The sequence below is a fragment of the Ictalurus furcatus genome, chromosome 22 (assembly GCF_023375685.1).
Source record: "Ictalurus furcatus strain D&B chromosome 22, Billie_1.0, whole genome shotgun sequence".
Classification (NCBI taxonomy): domain Eukaryota; kingdom Metazoa; phylum Chordata; class Actinopteri; order Siluriformes; family Ictaluridae; genus Ictalurus; species Ictalurus furcatus.
In genome coordinates, this window is record NC_071276.1 from 4,843,347 (window position 1) to 4,870,576 (window position 27,230).

Genomic DNA, 27,230 nt, shown 5'->3' on the forward strand with positions numbered 1-27,230 from the left:
CACTCTTCTGAGAAGGTTTTCCACTAGAATTTGGAGCATGGCTGCGAGGATGTGTGTTCGTTCAGCTAGAAGAGCATTAATGAGGTCAGGCACAGATGTTGAGGAGGTCTGGGGTGCAGTCGTTGTTCCAGTTCATCCCAAAGGTGTTCAGTGGGGTTGATGGACACTCAAGTTTTTCCACACCAAATTTGGCAAATCATGTCTTCATGGAGCTCACTGTGTGCACAGGTTTGGGCCTCTTACTTCCAGTGAACTAAGGGAATTTGTAATGGTACATTATAAAAGACAATTATGTGCTTCCTACTTTGTGGTAACAGTGCGAGGCCTACGTATGGGGTGTGACGGTCAAGTGTGCACATACCACATTTCCATATAGTGTGGAATAACCAAGCAAAAACAGACATTTTAGTGTGTTCACAATTATACCGTACCCAACTGAATTCAAGTCAAAGGAGTTCACCGAGTTAAGTTAATGTAGAAGGGTAAAACATGAGATTATGTTTATATCCTGTGCTTCAAGCAAGAAAAGATCATCCATGTCCACGTCCAGTGTTGAACGCTAAAGAAGTACGTGTCACTCTGGGCTCTCAAAATGACAATGCCGTTTGATTTTCTTCGCCCGAATCACTAATAACACCCAGAAACCTGTGACGACCAGGTCAGTGCCACTTTTGCACCACCCAAATAAAACGTGGCGCTGTAGTGTTCACTTTCAATCGCACAGACAAGCTACAGTCAGTTACTGTACACCTACGAAGTGACTACTGTCAGATGATCATTCAGCAGAACACGGCAGGAAGGACTCACCTTTCTTGGCACTGTCATGATGATGGGCTCACACTTCCTCTCGTGCAGCTTGTAAAACCTGAAAAACACACATACAGGTTATTAGTAAGACTCCAAAAGCAATGAAGATCAACAAAGAGCTAAAAGATATCCATATGGATTTTTTTGTTTTTAAAGTGGGTAATGCAGACATCTGCTGCCCCCTACAGGACGATCACAGTTGTACACACATTCGCACATCTCTGTCAGATTAGATTTCCTACTGTAAAAGCATACTACACTTCCGACTTTCCAGCTGCAAACATCTGAAAAGAATAATCTTATTTTTATTATGAAGCACTAACTGCAGGTGGAACAGTACGATACATAAAGGATAAGGGCCGCCCCAACTCTTTTCGTTTGTTGTGGTTTCTAGTTGACAAATTGTGTATTCAATTCACGCGGCGGACTCTCCATATAATTTAAGGTGTTGTTACTTAACAAAGAAAAGCAAGCATTCTGTAGGTAAACGTTTATGGAAGGATTCTCCAGTGCCAGTTTGCTTAGGAACTAGTCAGGAAGCTTTAAGAACACGCGGCAGTCTTTAGGACAGCGGACTTTGTTCTTCTGTTTTTTTTCGGTAATATGACAAGCTGTGGTTACTGGTCTTATTAATATCAATAGAGAGAGAGCTAGAGAGACAAAGAGCACGAGAGAGACAGAGCGTGAGAGAGAGAGACAGAGCGCGAGCACGAAAGAGAGAGACAGAGAGCGAGAGACAGCGTGCGAAAGACCGAGAGAGAGAGAGAGAGACAGAGACCGAGAGAAAAAAGCTGGTGAGAGTATGATTATTATAGCAGCTATAATGCAAGTGATGACAGAGATACTTATGGTGGACATTCTACAACATTAAAACTAACTATGATAAATAATACATTTAAAAATAGTAGCGGCTGGAAAACTGCCGAAATAAGAGGAATAAAACATTTTTTTTTTTTAAAAAAGAGTTCACTGTTCCAGGAATATAATTCATTTCAGGGTGGTTGATTATTTGATTAGCTGATTATTGTCCTGTATGCCCTGTTGTGTTTTTTTGCCCTTACGTAATCACACTCCTACTGTTACCAATAGTAAGAAAACTATTCGTGCTTGAAATTCATAGTGCGGTTCGGAAAAAACCCGCTGTTTCCGTCTTACCTGGCGATCTCACACTTGTTGACGTCCAGGCCTCTCTTGGGCATGTAGCCCATGCCCCTCTGCGGCTCCTTGGTGATAAATGTGTTGAGGTAATGCACGTATGGCGCCTCGTCAGTGATCTCAAAGTAACGGATGCTGCTGTCACCCTGACAACGAAAAAAACAAAACAAAACAAGGAAACAAAACAATAAATAAGTGCATGCTTCAGCATTTAGACATTACACAAGGTGCTGATTAATCGTCTATGCCATATGCAAAACAAAAATCACAGGACTTTTGAGGACTCCATTAACATCATGCATTTTTTTTCCAGTCTAATTAACTTCATGAGATGAAGGGCTGTTTCATAGCTTCATGAACGACTGCTTATAGCAGTTATAGCGGAAGTCGTAACGTGCTCTGCAGACACAAATTCAACAACAAAAACACTACATGTTGAAACGTTGAGTAAATGAACGGAAAAGTAAACATAAACGTTGAGTAAATGAACGGAAAAGGAACAATAAAATGCCGTGACTCTGGAAGATCTAGAAGCACGTGTACCTTTCCGCACAGGTACACCACGTTGGTGTCGGGGTCATAGAACGGCAGGAGGACTCCATTGCTGGTGTCCATCTCATGGACTGAAATCGGCTCCTCCATGTTTTGCTGGAAAAAAAAATAATAATAATAATAAAATGTCACATTCCATACTATTGTTAACTTTATTTTTATGTAAATAATGAAGCAGAAACAGCCATTTATTATAATTCAGGCCTTATAAATTGGAGGCGTATTATAGAAACGTTCCATCTTAAGTCTTAAGTCAAGATCTGATCAGTTATAAATTAGGATTTTTTTCCACAAATTCGTATTACAGAAGCAAATCTTAACTTGATTTAGGATTCTATCTTAAATTATCTTATCTTACAAAATCTTCTCTTATCTCATCTCAAACTGCTCCGTCAAGCTCGATAATCAACTCCCGGGTCTGTTACCAAGCAACCAACTCCAACCAACAACTGTGACGTGAACTTCCGATTAAAACGGAGTATGACGAATAGTAAAACCACTCACACGATGACCGGTAATGCTCCGTGACGCTTCTGTAATGTTGGTCGCAGTTCTCGCTCTAACTGCATTACCGTATTTCGTGGAAGTCTGTAATTATTTATCGGTGATTTGTTGTTAAAGCACAGCACGTCATCTGGGTACTCCAAAAGTCTTTCCACCATCAAACATCACAGCTCTTCATCTTGTATCGTTTAATAAACGTAACGGCGTTCGTGGCTATTGTTACGCGACCGTTATCGTTGGCTTTCGAATACGTTTTAAGTCAGGACACCAGTGGGGTTCAGATGCTTCTGTAATACCCTTTTCCTAGATAACGCACTTAGGAAACGTTATTCTGTAACAGCTAATTGTCCTAAACGAGGTCCTAAGTGAAATTGCCACGGTTACCAAACGTTAGGATCGTTCTGTTATGCACCCCCTGGTTTCTAAGGTACATTCAGGACTTTTTTGCACGTTATATTTATTAATTAAGCTTGCAGATCATTTTATTTCTTGATTCATCTGTGTCTAATAAACAACAACAACAACAAGAGCTGTACTTCTAGTAGATTAGTCAAATATGTTGCAACTTTCTCCTTTAAACGTAACACTTCAGTGTGTACCGGTCTTGAATCCCCCCTCCCCCCCTTTTCCCCACTGCATTACTCAGTAATCCAACAGAGCCACATCCACATGTGACCTGCTCCATTTTGAGTTTTAGAGGCCACAGTACAGCTAAACCATCATCATCATTTAAATTACTTAAAGCCTAATTTGAATAAATTACATATATTCACACAGAAGGTAAAATGAGTTTGGGAACTAAATTTCGCTCTTTATTAATGTGGACAAAAGATGCATTTCTGTAAAATTTGTCTGTGTGTGTGTGTGAACTGAGTGCTGTGTGTGTGTGTGTGTGTGAACTGAGTGCTGTGTGTGTGTGTGTGTGTGTGTGTGAACTGAGTGCTGTGTGTGTGTGTGTGTGTGTGTGTGTGTGTGTGTGTGTGTGTGTGTGTGTATGTGTGTATAAAGTACTGTACCGGGTTCCAGAGTGCGAGCTGCCTCTCGCTCATGCGGCTGAAGCCAGTGGTGAAGACGTTCCCATCAGACAGGAAGATTGCTCTTATGGGCCTCGCGCCCTCATGGGCCTTATCCTTCTCCTGACACACACATGTACACACCAGTTAAGCTGTGTATACATAGACAGGACTGCACACACTACATGCAGATTGTGTTTGTGTGTGTGTGTGTGTGTGTGTGTGTGCGCACGCATGTAGGGTATATGCGTGTGTGTGATGTAGCAATTGTTTCTGTGCAACAGAGGTTGTACGTGTGTTTACCGCAACGATCTCCTCCTTGCGCGGGTCGATGACACGCACTTTCTTGTCCTTGCAAGCGGTGCAGATGAGGCTGCCGTTGCGGTTCCAGCACGCGCTGAAGATGACGTCTGGGTGCATGTCCTCCAGCGTGATGAGTGCCTCGCCCGTGCCCACGTTCCAGATCATGATCGCGTTATCGCAACCTAAATAAAAACAAAAACCCGCTGTAAAATGTGCCAAACTGCCACACCGCTCTCATGTCACGTGTCAGTGATCAGACTGAGTGTTGATTAATTTCCAGCTCTGATAGCAGTTCTAATACCGTATATATATATTTTTTTTATATACTAACAATTTACTCAAGGATTTGAAATCCAATGAAATCCAATAATAAGCAGTTTATTTTTTTATTAAAGCAGTTTAAGCAATTTTTCAATTGTGTTGTTATTGAACGATGGAAAATGCTGGAATGTTCAAGTTGCCTCTAAGGAACATTTATATCACGAGTGTCAGTGCTTCGTTTATTATTATTTTTTTATTTCTATTAGCATAGCTCTGACAGTACTGTCCGCTGTAATAATCACGTTTATATTAACATACATGTTCCAACACATGACATTTCTATAGTCACACACAGTGACTTGCTTAGTGGATGCTCTGGATTGTCGCTGAACTATAAACGGACTGCTCTTTAACACACAAAGTAAGTAAGTGGAAGCGAAGGAGCAGTTGACCGGGTGGAGAGCGAGCGTGCCGTCACTCACCAGCACTGAGCAGAATGTTGCGGGCCGTCGGGTGCCAGGTGATGATTCCCACCCGTTTGGAGTGACCCTCCAGCACCACCACGGGCTCCGACATGGAGGTCACCAAACCGTTCTCGGGGATCTGCCACACCTGAAAAGAGACGAGAGCCAAAAGTAAGACGAGATCCACGGTTTAATACAGCACAAATACATGGACGTCGTCAATCTTGCAATGGAAATTGATTGCAGACAGTATAAGTAACACCTAGCTCCAAATAATTAGTAAATACACAAAAACTAAATAAGTAAATAGTGAATAGAGTTTTAAAAAGATGTAAAGTTCAGTAATAGTAGTAGTAATAATAATGACAAGACAATAGTAGAAATAAATGACCATTTGTCTTAAAGGTGTAATAGTTATTTGTACTCATAACCTGAAAGATGGGTTAGAACATGATTTTTAAAAAAAACAAAAAAAACAAGGAGAGGTTTATAAAGTCGCTGAGAAAACTTGTTTGGAAAACTGACTTCTGGTCCGGAATGCTAGTACGTGTTTGGATTTGCCTCCTGTCTGTCATTTTATAGACACCTCTACGGGCCACAGTAGATCCTGGGGGTGGAGCTTCATGGACATGGGCGGGAAATCATTCACATGCCAAAACCACCTAACCGTTAGAGACCTAATCTTGAAAAAAGGACTAATCTTACCCAAGGTACTTCTAAACCTGAGTGATGAATCAGAAGTTTAGACCTTGCACCTGCATTATTGAGCCTTAAGGCGGAAGCAGAGTGCAAGTATCTGTGCTGATCAGTGCTCACAACACTGATTTAGGGCAGATTGTTTACGGTTTATTAAGGTTAGTCACAAAGCCAGACCACAGATCAGCACTTTCAGTGCATAAATATTGCATAATCATGAAAGAAAATCTGATCTCATATCAGGGATTAATCTGTTCCTTAGTTTGTTCCACTGTTTTTTAATGCTCAGTGGTTAAATGGATGCCAATGAAACACCACCACCACCAACAGTGCAGACATTTCTTGGACTATATCTCTCCTTTCTCATTGAATGACTTTTAGTATCCAGTTCACTATTTATTTCTATAAACCTTGCTTCCATCTTCCTCTCATCCTCACCATACCATGTCTATACCTCCCAGACACACCCCTTACAGACATTCTCCAAGCATTAGGTCAGTCTCTGCAACTCCAGCACATCTCCCTTTCACCAAGCTTCACATTTCACTTAAAGATGTGGGAGAAAATCCCATTAAATTGTCAACTTTGGCTCCCACCTTCAGAGTACGGATTAAATATTAGCGGACAGTTATAAATTCCAGTTCTAATTATGATGATCTTATGTTACACAGTGAAAGAATGGGGGAGACAGATGTGTATGGACTTCACACCTGCTGTCCCAAATCACTGTCTGGGGGCCTTCAAACGTTCCAGCTGTTTTGCTGCTGCATTTTTACAATACACTCAGACATTACAAGAAGAAACAAATACAAACATTGTAAAAATAACCAATGGAATACTGCAAGGGTGAAATATATTATAAGTGTTGTAATGATATGTACAATATGTTTCAGTAGTTTATAAATCTATATTTCTACAGGAGCAGTATAATGCAGTACATAATGTAATAAAAATGAACATCTGAATTTCAGGACGCATTCATCCCCATCTCCAACACTATAATTCCCTTCCAAACGACCGGTCTAGAGATGGGTCTGTTCCAAACGACCGGTCTAGAGATGGGTCTGTTCCGAACTATGGGCCTAGGGATGGGTCTGTGCCAAACTAGGGGGCTTTGGATAGGTCTTTTCCAAACTAGGGGCCTTTGGATAGGTCTTTTCCAAACTATGGGCCTTTGCATGGGATCAATACAACCTAGTGTCCATGGCATAGGACCATTCCAAGCTATCGGCCTTTTTTTTACCCCTTTTCCACACAAAGTATTTGTCTTTACCTAAAACAATGGAAGTTTACAGTGGGTTTTTTCCATCTGTTAGGAATGATCGAAGTTTCCACAAAAATTGCACAAACACACACAACAGCATTTCAAAAAGCCACACAGTTCAAGAGATCATTTCTGACAGATCAACATATACTGTATGTTTTTAGTTCTTTGTGTCTACCTGCTGTAGAGAGAGCTTGAGTCGAGGGATAATACAAGTTGTTTTTGCCTTTTTGGGTGAAGTCTGGAACCTCCAGAAGCAAAGTGAGACCAATGCGGCATACCTCAAAATCACCGTGACTAATAAACATTGCGTGGGAGAGCAGGACCGTCACAATCTGCTATACTCAAATGCTCCAGGACACGATTTAAAACACAAGACCCTTGTGTTAGTGATCTATCTGACTGAATCTCCACACAGTAGTGCATTAACCTGATCAGGTAGCTTGTGTATTTACAAAAAGTTACTCTATGCACTACCATATAACACTATAAAATTGTTCAATACATATTATACATTCAAAATATGTAGTAACATTATAATGCGTGTATAACGTTTGGCCACACTCAGACTGTCTTACGAGCAGGGGTTGCTCGTTTAATATAATGCTCAACTTTACAATCCTACAAACACTGGCAACATTTTTAAATTCTCTGGCACATTAATCAAACGAAAGCAGGAAGTGAGGAACTGTACTGGCTCATCTGCTGCTATTTTAATGACTCATGCTTCCATTAATGCTAGAATAAATAAACCGAGTGGGCGGCACCTCTGTACGTTTGCGTTTTAGTTTCCCCAACATCACTGAACTTGAAGAAAAGAAAAGAAAAAGATAAAGGTGGAACAAGGATATTTGACTTAGTATTGATGTTTTTTTTTTTTTGTGCATGGTTAAAAATATTGGCCTCTGAATACAAGACTGGATTGAAAATTTTGGTATACCATACCAAAAGAATGTGGATTTAGCACTGCATAAATAATAATAATCATCATCATCATCGTCATCTTACCATGACGGTGCAGTCCTCTGAGCCGCTGGCGATCACCTGATCATTGTGAGGACACCAGTCGATGTCCAGCACTGGCCCTGTGTGTCCACATACCGTTGGGTAGGCCTTATCTATACGACCCGTCTACACAGAGAGAGAGAGAGAGACAATAAAGTATGATTGAGTGCAATTTCAAATCACAGAATCCTATTCATGTCTGGCATGGCTAATATTTCCACAAATGTACAAGCATGCACGATTGTGAAGGAAAGTTGAGAATTGAGGAATTAAGCAGTATTTTAACAAAAATGTGGTAAACGTCTATTTATAGAAACTATCTTTGTTTTTTAAATCAGAGTGTTTTAAATGGCTTCATCAGTATAAACCTATTGACATATTTATATACACTACAATACATGCATGCCTGGGCTTCCATCCTAAGGTGTGTTACTGCGTTTCCCCCCCCCCCAAACATCCTAATAAAACTCTGACAGAAGGGAAACTCTTACACCCTGCTTTGGTCCAAAATGGAGATGAAGTTTAAGTTAATCAGCAAGCAGAAGATTTGCCAGCACAAAAAAAACAACAAAACATAATAGCATCTTTTATGATTGTAGCACTATGATGGATAGCTACATTTCCTCCATGTTTTCATTTTCATCCTCAGTTTTCAGTATTTGAATTACAGATGGCATTCCTGAGGCATGAGATCGAGCTCACATTTCTGCACAATTATTGTGAACTAGAGCTACAGCGGGGCATGCGTGAGGACCTGTACGTGTGTGAACGCAGGACTTTCCTCAAATAAAAATACAGTGTAAAATTATCTATATGGTACCAAGACCACGGAGGAAAAAAACCCACCAGAACGAATGGTGAGTCGTATGAATGGTGTAAGTGGGTACATTCAGGACAGCATTATTGCTACACAACTGGACACCACTGAGGCTAATCATCTGCAGGCTAGCTAAGCTAGCAAGCAAGTCTTTTCTACCGACAGTTTAAAGGCAAGGTAGAATTTTGCAGAAAAATCAACATTTCCCTCAGATGTGTTGGTAAATGACAAACTGTGCATGTCTAAAATTACACTGTAATTACAGTGCGTTCAAGTCCTCCTAGGAAGTTCGTATACCCATAAGTGCAAATGGGAAGTCCTAATTACGACATCAGATACTTTGCTCAAAGCAAGATGGCAGTGTACCTTCTCTTAATTAACTACAAAAAAATAAAGCCAGGTTTTTAAACTCTACTTCAAGAAAAAGAAAGAACAAAGAATGCGTGTCAGGTGTGTTTTGCTTTTTGTATGTTTTTGACCTAAAAGGTCTCATTTGCCAACAAGCATCACTACGGAAGACCGTGCAAAACTAAAAAAAAATGTAAGTACTTTTCTAGATTTTTTTTATAAATAATAATTAAAAAAAAACCTCCACACATTGTATTGCAAATTACTAAAAAAAAAAAAAAAAAAAGCTGCAGCAAAATGATCAATAATTTTTTTTTTCCATATAAACCTATGATTTGAATTACAGCCTACTTTCAGAGCTGCTCAAACCAGAATTCAACAGCACACTGGTATAACACAATTACATTTATTTTGAAGATAAAAAGTTATCAGGCTGTTCATCAGGCTGCCTTGTGTCTATTATTTTCTAAGGCAAGATCTCACACACTTTCTCTCTCACTCACGCTGAAATGCACCAAATGGAAGTCAGTCTGCGGCTCTGTTCCCCAAAAACTGAAGACCAGATGAAGTCAAAACCCTATGGGTGTGGTGGGTCATGACCTTCTAACCTTTAACCCCGTGTGCGAAAGCACATGAGCAGGTGTTCCTTAGTGGACAGAGTCCACGCCTCCCGCATAATGACATCACTAGAATGCGACCAATCCCAGCACTATTTAAAACTCCATCATCTTGGAAATATAGCATCACACAGACACACCCACAAACACACCCCACACACACGTGAAAACATCTGATCGCAGCTTAACAGAAGAGAAACTACACAGCAGATTTCAGAGCTATACAACAATTCATACAATTCAACATTCAACAAAAAACAATACATATCAACAATTATACAAAAACATTCAAGTCCCTCTGAATGAGCCGTTACTACGGAAACTATAACGTATTCCAATGAGAGCGTGAACATAAACCTGCTCTTCTCCTTGTGGCCAGAACGACCATCAGACCTGCTGTTAAAGAAAATCAATCTTTATATCAAATCAGATTTAAGAATTGAACAGCATTGCTGTAGAATGATGAAACTTCATGCCTGATGAGAAGTCTTTACAGTGAAAGAGACCGAGTAAGAGAAAGATTCATTCAGGTAAAATGAAGTCCAGGCAGAGAGCAGGAGATCGTCGCTTGCCAATTTAACGGTCTGAAAACAGCAGAGAAATTCTTTACAGGCAGAGTCGCGAGGGGAGAAAAAAAACAAACATGACACCCCTATAGGAGTTCAAGACGAGGACGGCGCAGAGAGAAGTAAGGTGAGGCGAGGTAAAGTGACTCGACTCGCCAGCCATGTCTCCACCCACAGAATTCAAAAGGACAGCTGGTAGCATCAGGCATTACAATTCACTTATATCTTGTAATTCACGTTATCTACACACCTACCCATTTATTACGAGTAATCATAAAAAATTAATCCCAATCATCGCTTATACAAGACTCTATAGAGACATTATATTCTCAGATCAACTCCTTAGCTGTTCATGTAAAGAATTGATCACTTGCTTGCTACAGAAAAATCAACAGCAGTTGATTATGTTCCTATAGGAGCACTTCCTGAAGTTTTCTACTCCTCTTATATATATATAAAATATATATATATTAAAAAACGTCATACTTTTTATGCCGTTATATTTCCGTCAAACGTCGTCAAACAGCTGCAAAACAAGTCACCTGCTTAAGTTTTCACTTACATTCTAGCAGCTATAAACACGGTTCCCTCACCAGCCTCTCCTTTCTTCTTCTCTTAAAGTTAGACAAAACATAAATGCAGACAAAACAAATACAAAACAAAGGTTTACAAAAGAAAGCACTCTGTCCTGAGGACTATCCTATGTCTGAAACTTTAAAAGTAACCGCTGACACTGGAGACTCCAGTCTAAATTTATAAATTTATAAATAAACTTCACCATAAATCAATCAACTATTACACATTTTCCAAATCTGTTTATGTGAGCATCTGCCAGGTGAATCGTTGTCACTAAAGAAATAATAACCAATTAGGACAAGTGCATTAATATAAACCTTGTACATGGAACTACTGATCAGCTGCTGATGTATAAAATTAAATCAACAACTTCTGACCAATCAGAAGCGAGAATTCAGTGTCGCTGTGGTACATCCGAATGTATTTTTATAAAGATGCATTTGACACTGTAGATACATAACAGAACACTGTTAAACAGCTTGAGACCTGGGTTCTCAGGTAGAGAATATTCTGTTAGTCTAGAGGAACATCAGACAAGGCTCTGGACTTGCCATAGGGTCAGATTATTATGAAGAAACAGAAGATGATGTTGCTAATGTTGATGAGCTGGAAATCTGTGTCAGCTGGATGAACGGCAATTTTTAATACTCCTCGTCGGCAGTGAGGCAAACTTGGAAACTTGGAAATCTGGCTCTACAGACAAAAATTTAATTAGAAAGCCTGGTGTAATACTAGACTCTGATTTATCTTTTAAACTGCACATTAATAACATTACTCAAACTATATTCTCGATCATCTAAGGAATACAGCGTGACTGAGGTCCAATCTCCGGTTACAAGATGCCAAGAAATTGATCCATGATTGTTTTTTTTTTCTTTTCTTTCTTGTCTCGACTAACATAATGCACTGCTCACAAGAATTTCTACTACTACTACAACCATTACTTCAACTCGCAAAGAATGCAGCAGTGAGAATATGAACACGCAGTGGACAACTAGATTATATATTAGACCAGTTTCAGCATCAATCCACTGGCTGGCTGTTTGCTTTAGAATTGATTAGAAAAATTTTATATTACTAGTTTTTAACTTTCTTACTGGTAAAGCCGTCCCTCTAGGATGTCGCGATTTCCCAGAAATCGAACGCAAAATCAAGCAAACTCCGCAATATTCGGAGGAGCTTGCAAAGTTTCTAAATTACAGCAGATCATGTGACGTCATCACAACGCACAGTCAAAGCCCTCCCAACAAACATCACTGTGAAGGAGCGCGCAAAACGCTCACGTGAAACTGCGATTTAGCCAAATAAAGTAGTCAGGTAGGGCGCAACAATCCCAAAATAGTCTGAAAAATCCGGTACGGACAGAGCTTCATTTAGCTTTTATTATTTGCTTTTATTCTTTGAATTATCGTACATTAGTTCCATTTGTACATTTACAAAAAGTATATATATGTTGTTATTGTTTTTCTTCTTTTGGTCTATTATTTATTGCATTATTATTTTACTATTTTATTCATTTTCTGACGACCTTTTGGTTCATTATTCGTTATTACTCTGTTGATGAACAATGAACCAACTGTTCCACAATGTACAACACTTTGACCTGCATTTTAAATGTATGAAAGATGATATATAAACAAAGTTATTATTATTATTGTACAATATTAATAATTATACAATTTCTGTGCCTTATTAAAATGGAAAAAAATGCACAGTAACAGGATGTTCACAAAATTATTTGTTAAAAAAAATTATTTTAGCAAGAAAAATGAGAAGAAAAAAAGAAAAGAAAAAAAAACCCCACAGTGGTTGTGGGCTTCATCAGTAGATATATAGTTAATATTAAATGACCATGAATAATGATTTCCATTCCAGACTGTTTCAGACCTAGAGTACGAACACCCCCACCTCATGCCCTGTTCAGTGCCCTAAATATGTGTGGGACGCTGCTTTGAATTCATCCATAGAGCATTTCGTGTACAAATGGGCCTACAGAGGCCCCCCAAAGAGGCTAGTGAACTTTTATCATATCTACCCACTGTGTTACACTGTAAATTTCCTGTTCCTGGCATGTGTGTGTGTTAGAAGACTGCTAGAATACTGAGGAGACAGAGAAAGAGAGAGATTCCTTTTGATCAATCACAGCTATGTATTCCTTACTGCATATTTAATTCATACATTCAAATCATATAACTAAAATCTATGTACACACACACACACACGGCTGAATTAGGGCAGAATAAATAATGTGCACTTTGTCTGCTTTTGACCTGCATTGAGAATGGGCAGAGCTCCAGCCAGATACAGTGAAGCACTTGACTCTAAGAAACAAGAGGGGAAAGGAAAAAAAAAACCCTGAACTGCACCCTTTCAGCCCTGTCAGAGGACCTGAGGGGTCCGATTGGTTGACTTCCCTGAAGCCCAGCCAATGGGGAGGCAGCAGGAAGCCGGGCTGGAAGAGTGACAGGCGGGGAGCCGAGCATGACCATATATGGTAAAATCTGCAGTCGGTGGCCTCCAGAGCGCAAAAGGAGGAAGAGGCTGCTGGAATACAGATTGGGAAGGAGAATGACACGTGCAGTCACTCACTCACTCACTCACACACACACACACACTCACTCACACACACACTCAATCACTCTCTCACTCTTAAACACACAAATAATATGAAGCATAGTGCAGCTTTTTTTCCTTTCTGTTTCAATTTACATTTAGTACTAACATATCAGTCATTTCATTAACTAATTATGCCGTTTATAAATGTAACACACAAACACACAAACACACAAACACACACACAGGTGAGACTGCTTTGAGATATTTGCCCTTTGGCAGAAATATTCGTCAAGATCTGCTATGAACCCAAGCCCATTTTATGCAGGTACACACAAAGCAGAAAGCGCACATAAAGCAGAGATAAAACAGGATGTATGAAGGACTTCACATTGACCAAACCAGAGTGTCACTTCCTCTCCCTCCATCTTCCTCCGATATCTCTCTTCCTCTTTCCGTCCTCCTCTTCCTCTCTGCTGGCATAGCAGGAAGAGCCGAGGACGTGACACCGACCCTACAGGCTACAAGGGTGCAAACCACTGCAATGACAAACTATTTTGTACGTTTTCAGGGAAGCGATGGGACTTAATTAACGGGTGCAGACGTAGCAGGATATGTTGTGAAAAGAAATGATAAAACGGTGTTGAGACAGAGGACGTGTGAAGCGTTTTCTCTCACCGCCTCATTCACGGTATGAATGGACAACAGGAATGCGTGAGCGGAGGGCGGAGGAGGGGAGAGGGAGCAGAGGATCTCCTGCCGTTTCCTTCATATGATAATGAGACAATACGTCACACTCGGGCAGAGAGAGGAAGAGAGACAGAAAGGACGGGATTAGCTAGAGCAGGTGAATCCAGCTCCAGTCCAGCACAGTTTCGGTGATTTCTTCATGTTAGCCAGGAGCACAGTGTGTAGAAAAGAAGGAAGCTGAGCTGAGTCATGCCAGTCAGCCTCCTACACATAGAGGAAAACACACACACACACAGACACACACACACACACACACACACACACACACACACAGACACAGACACAGACACACACAATCCCCCCAAGAAAGACACCGTCTGCTCGGCATGTGCTGTTGATCGAGAGGTGATTACAGGCAGAAATTACACACTGGACATGATGTCTGTAAACAATGGTTGGTTTTGTCCAGCTATAGTTGCATTAAATCCTGAAACCATGCAACATGCTCAATAATCCATGCTGGGAGTCATCCAAGATCTACCACACCTGATCAACAGTAGGGTTGGGCAATATGGCAATATAATACTGATATGATGATCATTTCAAAAATATACACACAGTACTGTGCAAAAGTCTTAGGCACCCTATTTTTTTTTAGTACAAACTTTGTTACAGACTTCTACATTCAAGTCAGCATAAAAACATTTTATATTTCCAATATAAAAAGAGCGGGAACGACTGCCTTCAGGCCATTTCTATTCTTTTTTTCGCTATACATTGAAGGCATTTGGGTTTGAGATCAATAGACGAATACGAGTCGATGGATCAGAATTTCAGTTTTCGTTTCCTCATGTTTACATCTCGACGTGTTACACAACTTAGACCACGGCACCCTTTGTTTGAACCCATCCATTTCCCCCCCCAAGTGATCAAAAAATAATGTGACTGATAGGCGTTTCTTGCTGCCCAGTTGTGCAGGGTTAAATTGATTGTTTAAAGAATGAATAGCTCTGAAGGTCTAGTCTTTTAGTTTGAGCGCTAGGTTTTTATAAATAAATAAATAAGATAGAATAAAACAAAATAAAAGAATAAATCGCCATGAAGACCAGAGAGCCGTCTATGGGAGAAAAGCAAGCCATTTTGAAGCTGAGAAAAGAGGGGGAAATCTACCGGCATTGCACAAGCACTGGGGATAGCCAGTACATAACTCTGGAATGTCCTGAAAAAGAAAGAAACCACTGGTGCAGCAAGACAATATCCAAAAACACACTGCCAACACAACAAAGGACTTTTTCAGGGGGGAAAAGTGGAAGGTTTTAAACTGGTCAAGTCAATCACCAGAACTCTACCTAGTTGAGCAGCATTTCACCTCCTGCGGAAGAGACTGAAGGGAGAAACGTCCTGAAACAAACAACTGAAAGAAGCTGCAGTACAAGCCTGGATATGCAACACAAAAGAAAAATGTAACAGTTTGGCGAGTGGGTCACTGATTTGATGACGTTACTGCAAGCAGCGGATACGCAACCGAATATTAAGCGTTATTTACTTTATGACTATTTGTTCCTATATTTTGCTCACCTAAAAACTGGGTAGTCTGCCACCAAAGGTGCCATGTCCGAAGTTGTTTAACATGTCTAGATGTAAATATGAGGAAATGAAAGCTGGAATCCTGCTCTTATCGACTCGTTCATCTTTTGATCACAAACCCAAACGTTTCAACGTGTAGCGAAAACAACAGAATTGGTTTCTACATTTCTATATGTAATTTATACAGGTTAAAGCGCACGCTGGGAGCGAATAAGGATTACAGCAGCAGGCCTCCTAGTGAGAGACGCTGACTGTGAAGGCGTGAGCTGGAGAAGAAGAACAGGAGCTGCACACAAAGGCCTGGGACGCACATGTGAGAACAAAAGATTCGCCAGAACGACTAGTGGGAGCAGGACGGCAGGGCCAGATGGGCTCCAGACAGATGCGCACACAGTCTGAATGTGTGTGTGTGTGTGTGTGTGTGTGTGTGTGTGTGTGTGTGTGTGTGTGTGTGTGTGTGTGTGTGAGAGAGAGAGTGAATTTAGAATTGAGAAGGTGAGCGTAGGGTTAACAGCATGACAGGCCTGCATGAACCCATGCACTCTCACAAAAGCTTCTTGTTACTGAAAGTCTGACAGTTTGAACAAGATGTAACGAGCCCACTAGTTAGGCATGTGTCACGTCACCATGTACACATTCTGAAGAAGGAGGAACGGGAAAAATAAAATAGTAAAAAAAACTAAACACCACACAGAATGTTAAGATCAGAAAGTGAAACTACAAAACCTACAACCATGCAGCTTCTCAATCACAAACAAACAAAACCTTCATGCCCTAGTAATGAGGCATTTTAGTCCAGTCTACATCACAACAGTCAGAACTGATTTAATTTCGAGAGGTCTCACACACATACACACACACACACACACACACGCACACACGCACAGCATATTCAGAAAGACGAATTCATCTACAGAACAGCACAAAAGAGCTTGCAGAAAGAGAACTCCAAACACACACCCATCTGTCAGAATATGTAGCCGTGCTCATGAAAACATTACTCACCGGCTCCACTTTCAATCATGACACAAAGCAAGCGCGCGCACACACACACACACACACACACACACACACACAATAAGACAATACTGACTGCCTACACGTCGGCATGTCCATATCGTTCAGTATATTATAGCTAGTTGAGTGTGACAAAACAAGCAAATTAGGATTTTAAAGCACTTAAGGCATTAATGACAGGCCTCACTATGAGCTCTGAATGCCACATGTCTCAAGTGTCATGGCTGTTTCCCAGTTTCCTCTGAACGCTGGCCACAGTTTTGATGCTCTGCGGTAAATTGAGCCTCCATCACCACCAGTGACAGCTGTGCAGCTAAACCCGCACGGCCTCTCGGGGTCAAAACGATTCTCTTTTTGCTGGTCCATATCTGTCCGTATCTCTCTCTTTGTTTTCCAGCATAACATTTATTTTGCAGCACAAAATCACTTCACGAGTGAAGACCCGAAAGCTCTTAAAACTCGAGCTAACCTGCCACATGGCAGCGACACTTAACTGGGTGGAGAGGATGAGATCTTTCCGTATTGACTTATTTCACTTCAACTGCTTTTTATTTTATTTCAACTGCTGCATTGTGTGTCTTATTAACTTCAAGAGAGAGGAAAAGAGAAAGACTGGTGACGGAACTACTGTTTATAGCTGCTATAACGTAAGCGATAATATTATTTAACTTGCTTTGTGGGCATTCCACAAGATGAAACGTAACTACATACAGATAAAAAGTATACTCTTTTGTTTCTTTCACAGTAAAATGCCCCCCCTTCTTGAACCACTGATTCAATAATGTTTTAAATAATGCCCTTTTTTTTTTTTTAAACAATAATTGTTCATGCCTTATTTTCTACATCAATCATGAATATGACAAGCTAGAGATGTTGTCATGGAACATGATCGGTTCTTCAAGTTTTTTACGCTAGCCGTTTTTTCCCCCCTCAAGGACTCAAATTATCATTTGTCCAACAGGAAAATAAGATCATCTTTGAACTAGTAGTCTTCAAACCACTTCACTACATGCGTATTGGGCCTTTTAAACAGAACTGTAAACATTCAGGTCCCTCAGACCTCAACGTGTCTTTATTTGAACACGGATGTTGAAGCAGATCTTCGTTACACTGATCCGAGACCAATTGAGAAGTAAGGGTAAGAGGAGCTGTGAACGACGACAACAATATGGGTATAATGTTTACACCACAAAAGCGCAAAGGCAACAGTAAAATCAGGTGCGGCTTGTAAGCAAATCCTGCATCTTTTTAAAGCTGGACGGGTTTCCCAGCTCTCCTAAAAAGGTCAGAGGCAGGCTGAGGCGGAGAAAACAGAAGGTCACTCGGGGTTTAAGAGGCCAGGAAAATTAAGCTCTTAGTTAAAGGATCCCTGTATGTAAGTGGCCCATTGATTATATTGCATAGCAGACCGGTTTGTCTCGCTGCTGAACAGGACACGTGATCCGCTTACATCACAGAATGACCGACGTCACACAATCCCTGTGCTGAGGCAGAGAAAAATGTCAATACGGCAGGACTCTGGATATGACTAAAGGTCGATGAAAGCGATCAAGAAAGTATATTGTTTCTGCCAACAAGACAGGAAAAAAAAAATGGAGGATTTCAGAGCAGAGGGATCTGATTTCCAATAAGTGGTAAATGAGAACCGGCTCTGGTATCAGCACAGAACATTTCCGCCGGAAAGGAGGGGGCTGCTTTCACACTAGCCGCCTTCTCTTCGACCTCCAGCGCACACATTTTGCACATGACCCTGTGGGATCCTTTTAAGAAAAAGTGCTGACCAATTAGATTGCACCTCAGTTTGGTAAGTCAGAAAAAAAATACAACGTTGAGGACCGAGTGCCAGCGGCCATACCCATAAAACAGCTCGAAAGCAGTGATTCGATTCTGTACGGTGATGCATTTCCTTTTGAAACAGGAAGTCAGCATGATGGCGTGTTGAGCTGCTTGACTGATTCATGTAACAGCCAATAGCAGTTGAGACACCCCCGCCGAATCTAAACAAGCTTGACAGTAGCATAGTGAACTAACTAAACATGAACAACGAAGAGTTAAACAAGAGCGGTTTTTGTTTTGTTTTTTAAACTGTGGAGGATTCCTCACGCCACCTTTACACATCATAAACAACAAGATGCCGTGCGGTTCTGGAGCTATGCCATACATACGTTTGAGCTTATGTCGACTCTCAGAAGCGCTGGAGAGATACAAGGTTCACATCTAACATTATTATATTTTACTTAGTCGTAATGCAGATGCTCAGACAGTGTATAAAGATGAACCGGGCTTTCGATCTGTCTGAGTAACTGATATTGCGGTACTGATCCACCCCAAGTTGGTAAAACACCACTCTGTAAAGCGGCCGTCACATAACCACCAACTCACACAAATTCCACCCTCTTCAAATTAAATAAACGCCAACCGAGTTTTCCTCAACCGAGGGATGGCGGGAAAAGGGAATAGTGCATGTTAAGACACACAGACAAAAAACACCTAATGCTGGCTGCTAACAATCTGCTACTGTAGAGCGAGACCACTGCCTCCAGGGGTGAGACATTTACATTCTAGAGACCATTTAATTGGGCAAACAATACTACTACAGGATGCATAATCAGTAGCTTTTAATCAGTTTCCCAGAAACGACTTATTAAAAATAATTCTCCACAACTACTTTATTTTTTATTTTCCTAGATATACATTCCTATGCATGATACTGGTGTCCATAACACTAAGGGACATACACAAAGCTCTTTGACACATATTTCAGAGTTTTTACAAACATGTATTTTGATTTCAGAAGCACTTAAAAAACTTAAGGACCTTAAAACTCCAAGACCAAAGGTTGTATATAATGTAAAATCAGAGATGAGTTGTTGTTTTTTTAATTATTAATACTACTGCTGATGCTCCTATTGCGGTAGACTGGCTTTATTGGCATATACACAACATAAATAAATAAATAAATAAAAACCACAAAGGAATCTGAAGTGACCTGAGACCTGACAGAAGAAACTGTGCATTTGTTTGGCCTAGGGGACAGTAACAGCTCAAGTGTTCTGTTTTAGTGAGTGGAAGGCTGTGAAGGTCTTGATCAAGCCCTGCAATTAATGAGCTCTTGGTCTGGATTGTATCACTGAGTAATCAGTCAAATAAATAAAATGTAAAATGCAGAAATGGGGATTTGACTGTCTACTTGGCCACATCATTCAAGATATCTGCACAAAATGGTGGCCAACTAACAATTTTTTTCTTTTGTTCAGCAGTCCATAATGCACATCATAATTTCCTTCCCCAGGCTTTACCTTTTGAAGAGGCAGAACCATGAACGCTCCGCCACCGCTAGCGTCCACGATGATGGCAACAAATCTGGGGTTGACGGCGCAGAAGGCGCTGTCCCACGTCACCCGGGACACCCTGATGTCATCGTAGCACTGGTCGTTCTTCACCGCCTGGCCGAACACGTGCCGGAACTTACTCTGCCGCACCACCCGTCTCATATCTGCAGAGGGAGAATGAGAGATCAGCCTTAAGATCATGTAGAAAGCAGACAAATTGGTGGAACTAGCAGGGAAAAAAAAACCCCAAAAGTTTTCACTGCCTGGGCCCAAAACAGCATAAACGGATCATCTCTTTCTTGGTGTAAAGCATGGAGTACCTCACTCCCTCACCAATTAGTAAGATGTTAACCAACCAGGGGCATCTGTTAGGTCAGTGGTTTTCAAAGCGGGGGCCGGCCGGGGGGCCTCAACAACCACACACACAATCAATTCCTAATGTAATGTATAGATGTAAGATGTAATTATTTAAAAAAAAAAAAGGGGGATATCTTCAGAAGTCTGTATTTTTAATGTATTTCAAAGACATCTTGCAAAAGGGGGGCCTCGGTCAAATGTTAATGCCGGGGGGGGGGGGGGGGGGGGGGGGGGGGGCTTGCCCTGGAAAAATTTGGGAACCCCTGTGTTGGGTCATGTGTGCAGATGAGGATACCTACCGCTCACCTCCAAGTGTGTTCAGCCGCTTAGCACTGGATGGCTTTAGAGATTTCCTTTGAAATCAGTGCTAAGCAGCTGAACACACTTGGAGGAGGGCAGCAGCTATCCTCATCTGTACCACCATGTTTGGTGGTAGCTGTGGGACATGGCTAATGGATGGGACTGTCTACTAGATACTCATAGAATCCCACAATCAAAGTGTACATAGCGGCCAAACAATTACGGAAACACATAACGATCCACATGAAGACATCTAATGTGTGGTTTAGGACACACCAACAGTAAACATGCCTGTACCATTGCAGGATAATGAGTGGTACACAAGCTCATTTACGTCAAGATTCTGTACTCTGTATTATTGTATCTCACACTGCTTATGACCGTCTAACCGAGAAATCAAGTTTGATGGAATTTCAAATATATTCTGCACCAGAAAAACCACAGCTCTATGAGCAGCCCTCGCATATACAGATCACACAAGGACAGAGGAGTGTTAAAGACGACAACACACGCTGGCTGTAAAGTGTAAAGTGAAACTGTTCTGCATCCAGATGCTCTCATGGACCTCATGAGAGCAATGACTCAAAGATTATCAACCATTTGGTACACCAAAATAATTTTTATTTACACTTTTAGAGCTAGTGTGAATGAACACATGCACGGTGGAAGCAGGTCTGTCGAGTGATATGGGGCTGAAGGACATTCATTATATAATGGGGTGTCTATCCAAACTACCATTTATACAGCTGTTAGTACCCACAGAAATACAGTACAAATCTCTTAAACTTTGAACATGGAGCAACTGAGCAGTTGATGATTACCGGGCTTGCTCAAGGACCCAGCAGCAGCAGCTTGGAAGGGGTAGGATTTGAACTCATGACCTTCCAATTACCACCCCAATGACTTACATCATGACTACATTAACTTGATAAAAACTACCCAAACTAAAACCAAATCCAACAACCTGAAGTTCAAACATATCTACGCTAAGCAAGACAAATAGAACGTGGAGAAAATCTCAGCTTAGAAGTAAAATGAAATATGGGTACACATGGGTAGACACGGAAAAGATAACACCCCAGGGTCTGGACACACTGTCTCACCCAATCAACTCTAGCACTTCCCTGGTGTGAAGAAATGTCAAAAACAAATCCATCATTTCATTCTAGCAAATCTGCTTTATTTGACCATAGATGGTCCCAGCTACAAATGCGGATATGGACTCCACTGGGTTCCACTGCTGCAAAGAGGAGGGGGAAGGGAGACACCAATACAGGAAGTGGTTCCTGCTGGCGGGTGTGGTGGCCAATGTGACTCAGGCAGATAATGTGGACTTTGTCTCCCGATAAAACCTTCACATGCTGTCACATGCCAAACTGCTGCCTCTGCTGCTCTCCTCTCCCTTCGGCAGTTTACTGCTCACGTACCAAAACAGAGAAACATACCAGACGCAGTTCTTATTCCGAATCCTAGCTTCATCTATCTAGAACTCAGACGTAAGTCCCAAGTTAAGACCTGACAAGCGAAAGATACTTCAGGAGGAACTCCTATCTTGATTTCAGAATCTAGGAAATCCCAAACTCATGTCTGTTACCTGGCAACCAATTTGATTAAGCCCATTTGAAATGTAGTCCACTATAAAGGAAGTAAAAGCCATTATTTGAAGCCACATATACTGAGTAGGGAGGACTGGATTCAGCACCAAGTATTTTTCACTGCGACTGCTACAATGCGCCACTTCAGATTAGAAAAGAAAACAGCTAATGGTAGAAAGTAAGGAATAAACAACTTGGGGGAATGGTGTTGCATGCAAAATAATCAGTGACTGGGTGGTGTGATGAAGCCTGATGCGAAGGTGGTAACTGCAATATGCAAACGATTTCTTTTTTTTTTTTAATTTTTATTATTACAGAAATGATCATGGCCAATGATGATATTAGAACAAGCACATTATTATCAACATGTGATCTGCCATGCAGTTGAAATGACTGTCCGTGTCACTGTTGTAGAAACTTAATCAACAGCTCCTCAGAATCAATCAGAATCAAGAATTCAACGGTGCTGTGGTATTAACACAAGGTATATGGGATTCCGGAAAATCAAAATGTTTCTGAACTCCAGATAGGTATAGAGGAGTAAAGATCATGATAAAGATCAAATCTTGTCTGTTGTGTAACCATGGCGATTTCAGAGTTAGGGGGGTTTCTGGAAAATGGCCCCAGAGGCAATTAAAAATAAACAAGCAACAGGTAAAAAGGAATGGGTTTTCCTTCATTACCACTGAAGTTTAATCTCTAAAACAATCACTGGTTTATTAAAGGAAAACACACATAAGCCAAGAGCACAGTGGAGACCTTATTGTTACCTTTCGTTGCCCGCTTCTCAAGTCTCAGGCTTGCCACAAGGGCCTTACTGTAAAGGCTTTCCTTTAATAAAAGGTCACTTTTAGTGGCTCAGTCAGAAGGTCTGGATACCACACGCACTCCAAGCAAATAAAAGCAGTGTCGCTTCCCATTTCTGACCTTTTTCAAAAGCTTTGTTTCCTCCTGACTGGTCCCATTAAAAGACAGCTACATGACAAACCCCCAAAATGCGGAACATAACAAGAGGAACATTGAAGAATCACAGAAACAAGCAGAAGTTGATGTCTGGCAACATGACCATTTTTGGATGAGCTTCATTGTTTTCAATTCTATACCTGCTTCCTTTTTTAGTTCAGTTCATAAAATTCTCATGAGTACATAGACAAGCTAGTGAAGATGCACACCTGTGCAGTAGAACCCAAGAAATCTCAAGAAAATAATATGTTGCGATCTTGTTCAGTCTTGCCATACTTGTCACCATGAAAAACCGTCAATCCGTTGCATGGCACCCCTGAGTGAACATATACAGAGGCACATTCATGAGCTTTAAAGCCCCGAAGAAAAGAATCTGAGCGGCATGATTCGACATTACTGAGCAGGTGCTACAGCACACCTACAGCACAATTCAGAAAGATCAATCACAGTACCCGTAACTGAAACTGTGTTCATCGTGTACAGTTTTCATCATGTAATACACTTTCCAGAAGACATCTCAAAAGTGCTAAATTAAGGCAAATAGCTGGTCTCACAGTCTCACACCACCATGCTAACGCTAAAACAACAGAACTGCCTGGGTTGTGTGCTTAGCTTGCATGTTTCAGAACTCCAATTGAGGGAAGTCTGAAGGGAGGAAGTCTACAAATGGCCAAATCCCACAGTGCATAAGAAGTAGGGGGGTTGGTTGGGTGTCTCTAAAGGTCACCTCATCTCCACACTAATCAAGCAATAATGGTGCTTTCAAAGACTATTTCATCTGCTGACTGTTGGAATGTGACGTAGCTAAATATGTTCATAAAAAAAAAAAAGTAAATTAATAAGCAATCTTATAAGCCAGAATTTTCGCACGTCACTAAACCTGGCCAAGAACTGCCTGCTCTGCAGTTTCAATCAGCCTGTTCCTGTTATTTTATATATATATATATATATATATATATATATATATATATATATATATATATATATATATATATATATATATACACATACACATACATACAAAAAAATGCAGTGAAAAGTTCTCTTACAGGGTCATAATTAAATTTTCCTGTTGGTAATCAAGGCATGGAAGTGTGTATACACAGAAGTGCAGAAAGTCAATAAGATTGCAAATCCTTGATTCTGAAGCTTATGGCCAGACAAATGTACAAAGGCTTTGTGCTACTAATTGGACGGTTATGAGTTCCACCATGTAGTCATTGCTGTGGCCTTGAGTAAGGATGTTACCCATCGTCTACTCAGCTTAACTGGAAGCCACTTTTGATTTGAAGTGGCAGCCAAATGAGAACCATAAATGAAAACCTCAGGCACTTGGATAGGTGTGGGCGGTGCATCAGAGAATACTTTATACATGGCCATTTTAAAAAATAAAAATAAAAAACAACAACATTGTGGATCTTTATGGTAACCAAAGCATTAAAACACCACCGCAAAATTTACGCAACTAAGATCAATATGGAGGAAACTCCCTATAGTTAATAACATGGAGTGTATTACAGAAGTGGCACAAAGGTAGTCTTCTCCATAAAGGTAGTCAGAGACACATTTACCCAACTGGCTTATCCTGTATCTTCATTAAGGTACTATGCTGCGACATAATAGGGTGGGGTAAAGATGTTGAAGAACTGAATGTCAAATGCTTTCACAGTAACAGGAAAGTGCAATCTGCAGTTAACGTTCACGCACGGCTTGCCTGAAAGTCAATTCGTAACTGGCGTTCGTTTTCACTCTGCTTCTCAGAGGGATGGGGAAGAGAGATTATTTCTGAATTTTGATTGGGTTACTGACAGAGTTTAGTCACATGGCTACACTTAGAAGCAGACACCAAGCTACCATGTTACTTGTCTGGCTCAACATCAGCCACAACATCATTCTTGGCAGGCGTACATCCGATAAGGTAGGGAGACGGAGCGTGAAAGGGAGACGGAAAGACAACCACTCTGACGGAGACTTGCTTCATGCGCGGTTGAGTGCAGATATGCAGACTGGACTGAGGTCAGGCCTGATCGCAGGTCAGTGTGTGCACTGGCTGACTCACTGGAGCCTCACGTTCGGAGCGTGGAGCAGAACAACCATGCCAAGACACACATGGAGCTTCAGACAGTGTTTACCAACACTATCACGCTGCTTAGCAACGTCCACCCAGTCTCCCAGCAGGCATTACTTATATATATGTATAAAAAATAATAGTGGTGAGTTTGACCTTTTATGTGCAAAAACGCTCTGAGGAGACACTGCTGGTTTTAATCGGAGGGGTTTTCTTTCGAAGAAAAAATGCTGTTGCTGGATTCTTTTGTTAGAGGGAAAGCAGCCTGTGGGATGAATCTAGGGCAAGACAATAAATAAAAATTGGACATAAATTACAGTCTGGTTTGGCTCAAGATATGGGTGTACACAAAATACGCCACAGAATCAATCACCTGTTACATACATGAACCAATATCTTTGCTATAACAACAATTTTCTTAAAGTTATTTTAAAAAGTTCCTACCATGGTGTTAAAGAATACAAAACATCTCCCAAAAATCAACCTTAAAACACACTGTTGCTTCACCAGACAAAGGCAGTACGGAAACTTCTACAAGACGAGCAATCGAGTCACTTACGTAACGCAAGGTTTCATAAAAATAAACCCCACAATGCAATCCAACCACATAATCCTGTCATAACCACAGGCTACAAGGCCGTGGATTGTAGTTGCTTCATACACTGAGGAATTACGAGGAGGAATTTCGTGCAGCCAGATGCTGAATGGTAAGAAAATTGGCTTTAAAAAGTGAACAATGAAGACCTTACAGAGACCTTACAGAGACGCGGCACAAAAAGCAGAACCGTGTGGATCCTGTGCCAAAGCACACACAATATCAGTTCCCAACCGGATGACTGCGCACCAATCGAACTTCTCACTAGCGAGACTGTTGAAAAGATTGGACTGGGTTAAAAATATACGCCCAACGAAAGGGATTTTCACTGGCACAGGCACACGTGCTAATATTAGAGCCAAACGGACAAGCGGCTGACCTTTGGTCTGCTAGATTTTTTTGATGGGATTTGAAGTGCAAAAGACAGCAGTTATTAATTTCACAAATGATGCAATATATGGGCTGGGTGAGAGTACTGTGGATACCGTGAGGTGTCCGAACATCTGTGAGTATATACGTGAATGTTACGCAGAGTACTGTTAAAGTACAGTAAACGTACATAAACTTCATTTTTTGAACCGGTTTATTTTTTTTCCCCACTACTTCTCTACCTCATTAAGTATGTTGATTTTTGTTTGTAAATTATAAATAAAACATCCCTGAACACACAAGAGCACGGAAAGCTTCCAGATTTATGATTCTAGCACATGGCAAGCTGGTAAGCTAAGCAAAAGAAAATATTGACACTTTGTAATTATTACATAGTAGCAGATACTACAACTTTATATAATTTATTTCAATATTTTGGTGTAAATGCGTTTCACACACAGTGCTGTGGAAAAAGTATTTGCCCCGTCCTGATTTCTTTGGTTTTTGTGCATCTCTCATACTAAATAGTTTTAAATCTGCAAATGAAATACAACATAAAACAAAGGCAACCCGAGTAAACACACAAAGCAGTTTTTTTTCTTGAATCAAAAAAAGTTATCAAACACCTATCACCAATGTTAAAACTGAATTGACCCCTTAAATTAAATCTGGTTGTGTCACCTTTAGCAGCAATAACTGCAAGCAAACACTTCCAATAACTGGAGATCAGTCTTTCAATTACTTCTAGGACTAGGATTTACTCCAAAGCTTTGGATCGTTGTCTTGCTGCATAATGCAGATGTGCCTGAGTTTCAACTTACGGACTGAAGTCCGGACATTCTCCTTTAAGATTTTC

At 40.8% G+C, this 27,230-nt stretch overlaps 1 protein-coding gene across 5 annotated transcripts in view; it reads right to left on the reverse strand.

Annotated features, from left to right (window-relative positions):
• The window catches only part of coro1ca (coronin, actin binding protein, 1Ca), a 52,229-nt gene that overhangs the window by 5,364 nt on the left and 19,635 nt on the right, over positions 1-27,230 (reverse strand). For all 5 annotated transcript variants that reach the window (XM_053653840.1, XM_053653842.1, XM_053653841.1 and 2 more), the window contains 8 exons: positions 20,095-20,291; positions 8,028-8,150; positions 5,078-5,207; positions 4,335-4,516; positions 4,035-4,154; positions 2,506-2,610; positions 1,963-2,108; positions 808-865 (listed from right to left, as the gene is read on the reverse strand). In XM_053653840.1, the coding sequence (XP_053509815.1) occupies positions 808-865; positions 1,963-2,108; positions 2,506-2,610; positions 4,035-4,154; positions 4,335-4,516; positions 5,078-5,207; positions 8,028-8,150; positions 20,095-20,291 (1,061 nt within the window). The remainder of the gene's footprint in view (positions 1-807; positions 866-1,962; positions 2,109-2,505; positions 2,611-4,034; positions 4,155-4,334; positions 4,517-5,077; positions 5,208-8,027; positions 8,151-20,094; positions 20,292-27,230) is intronic.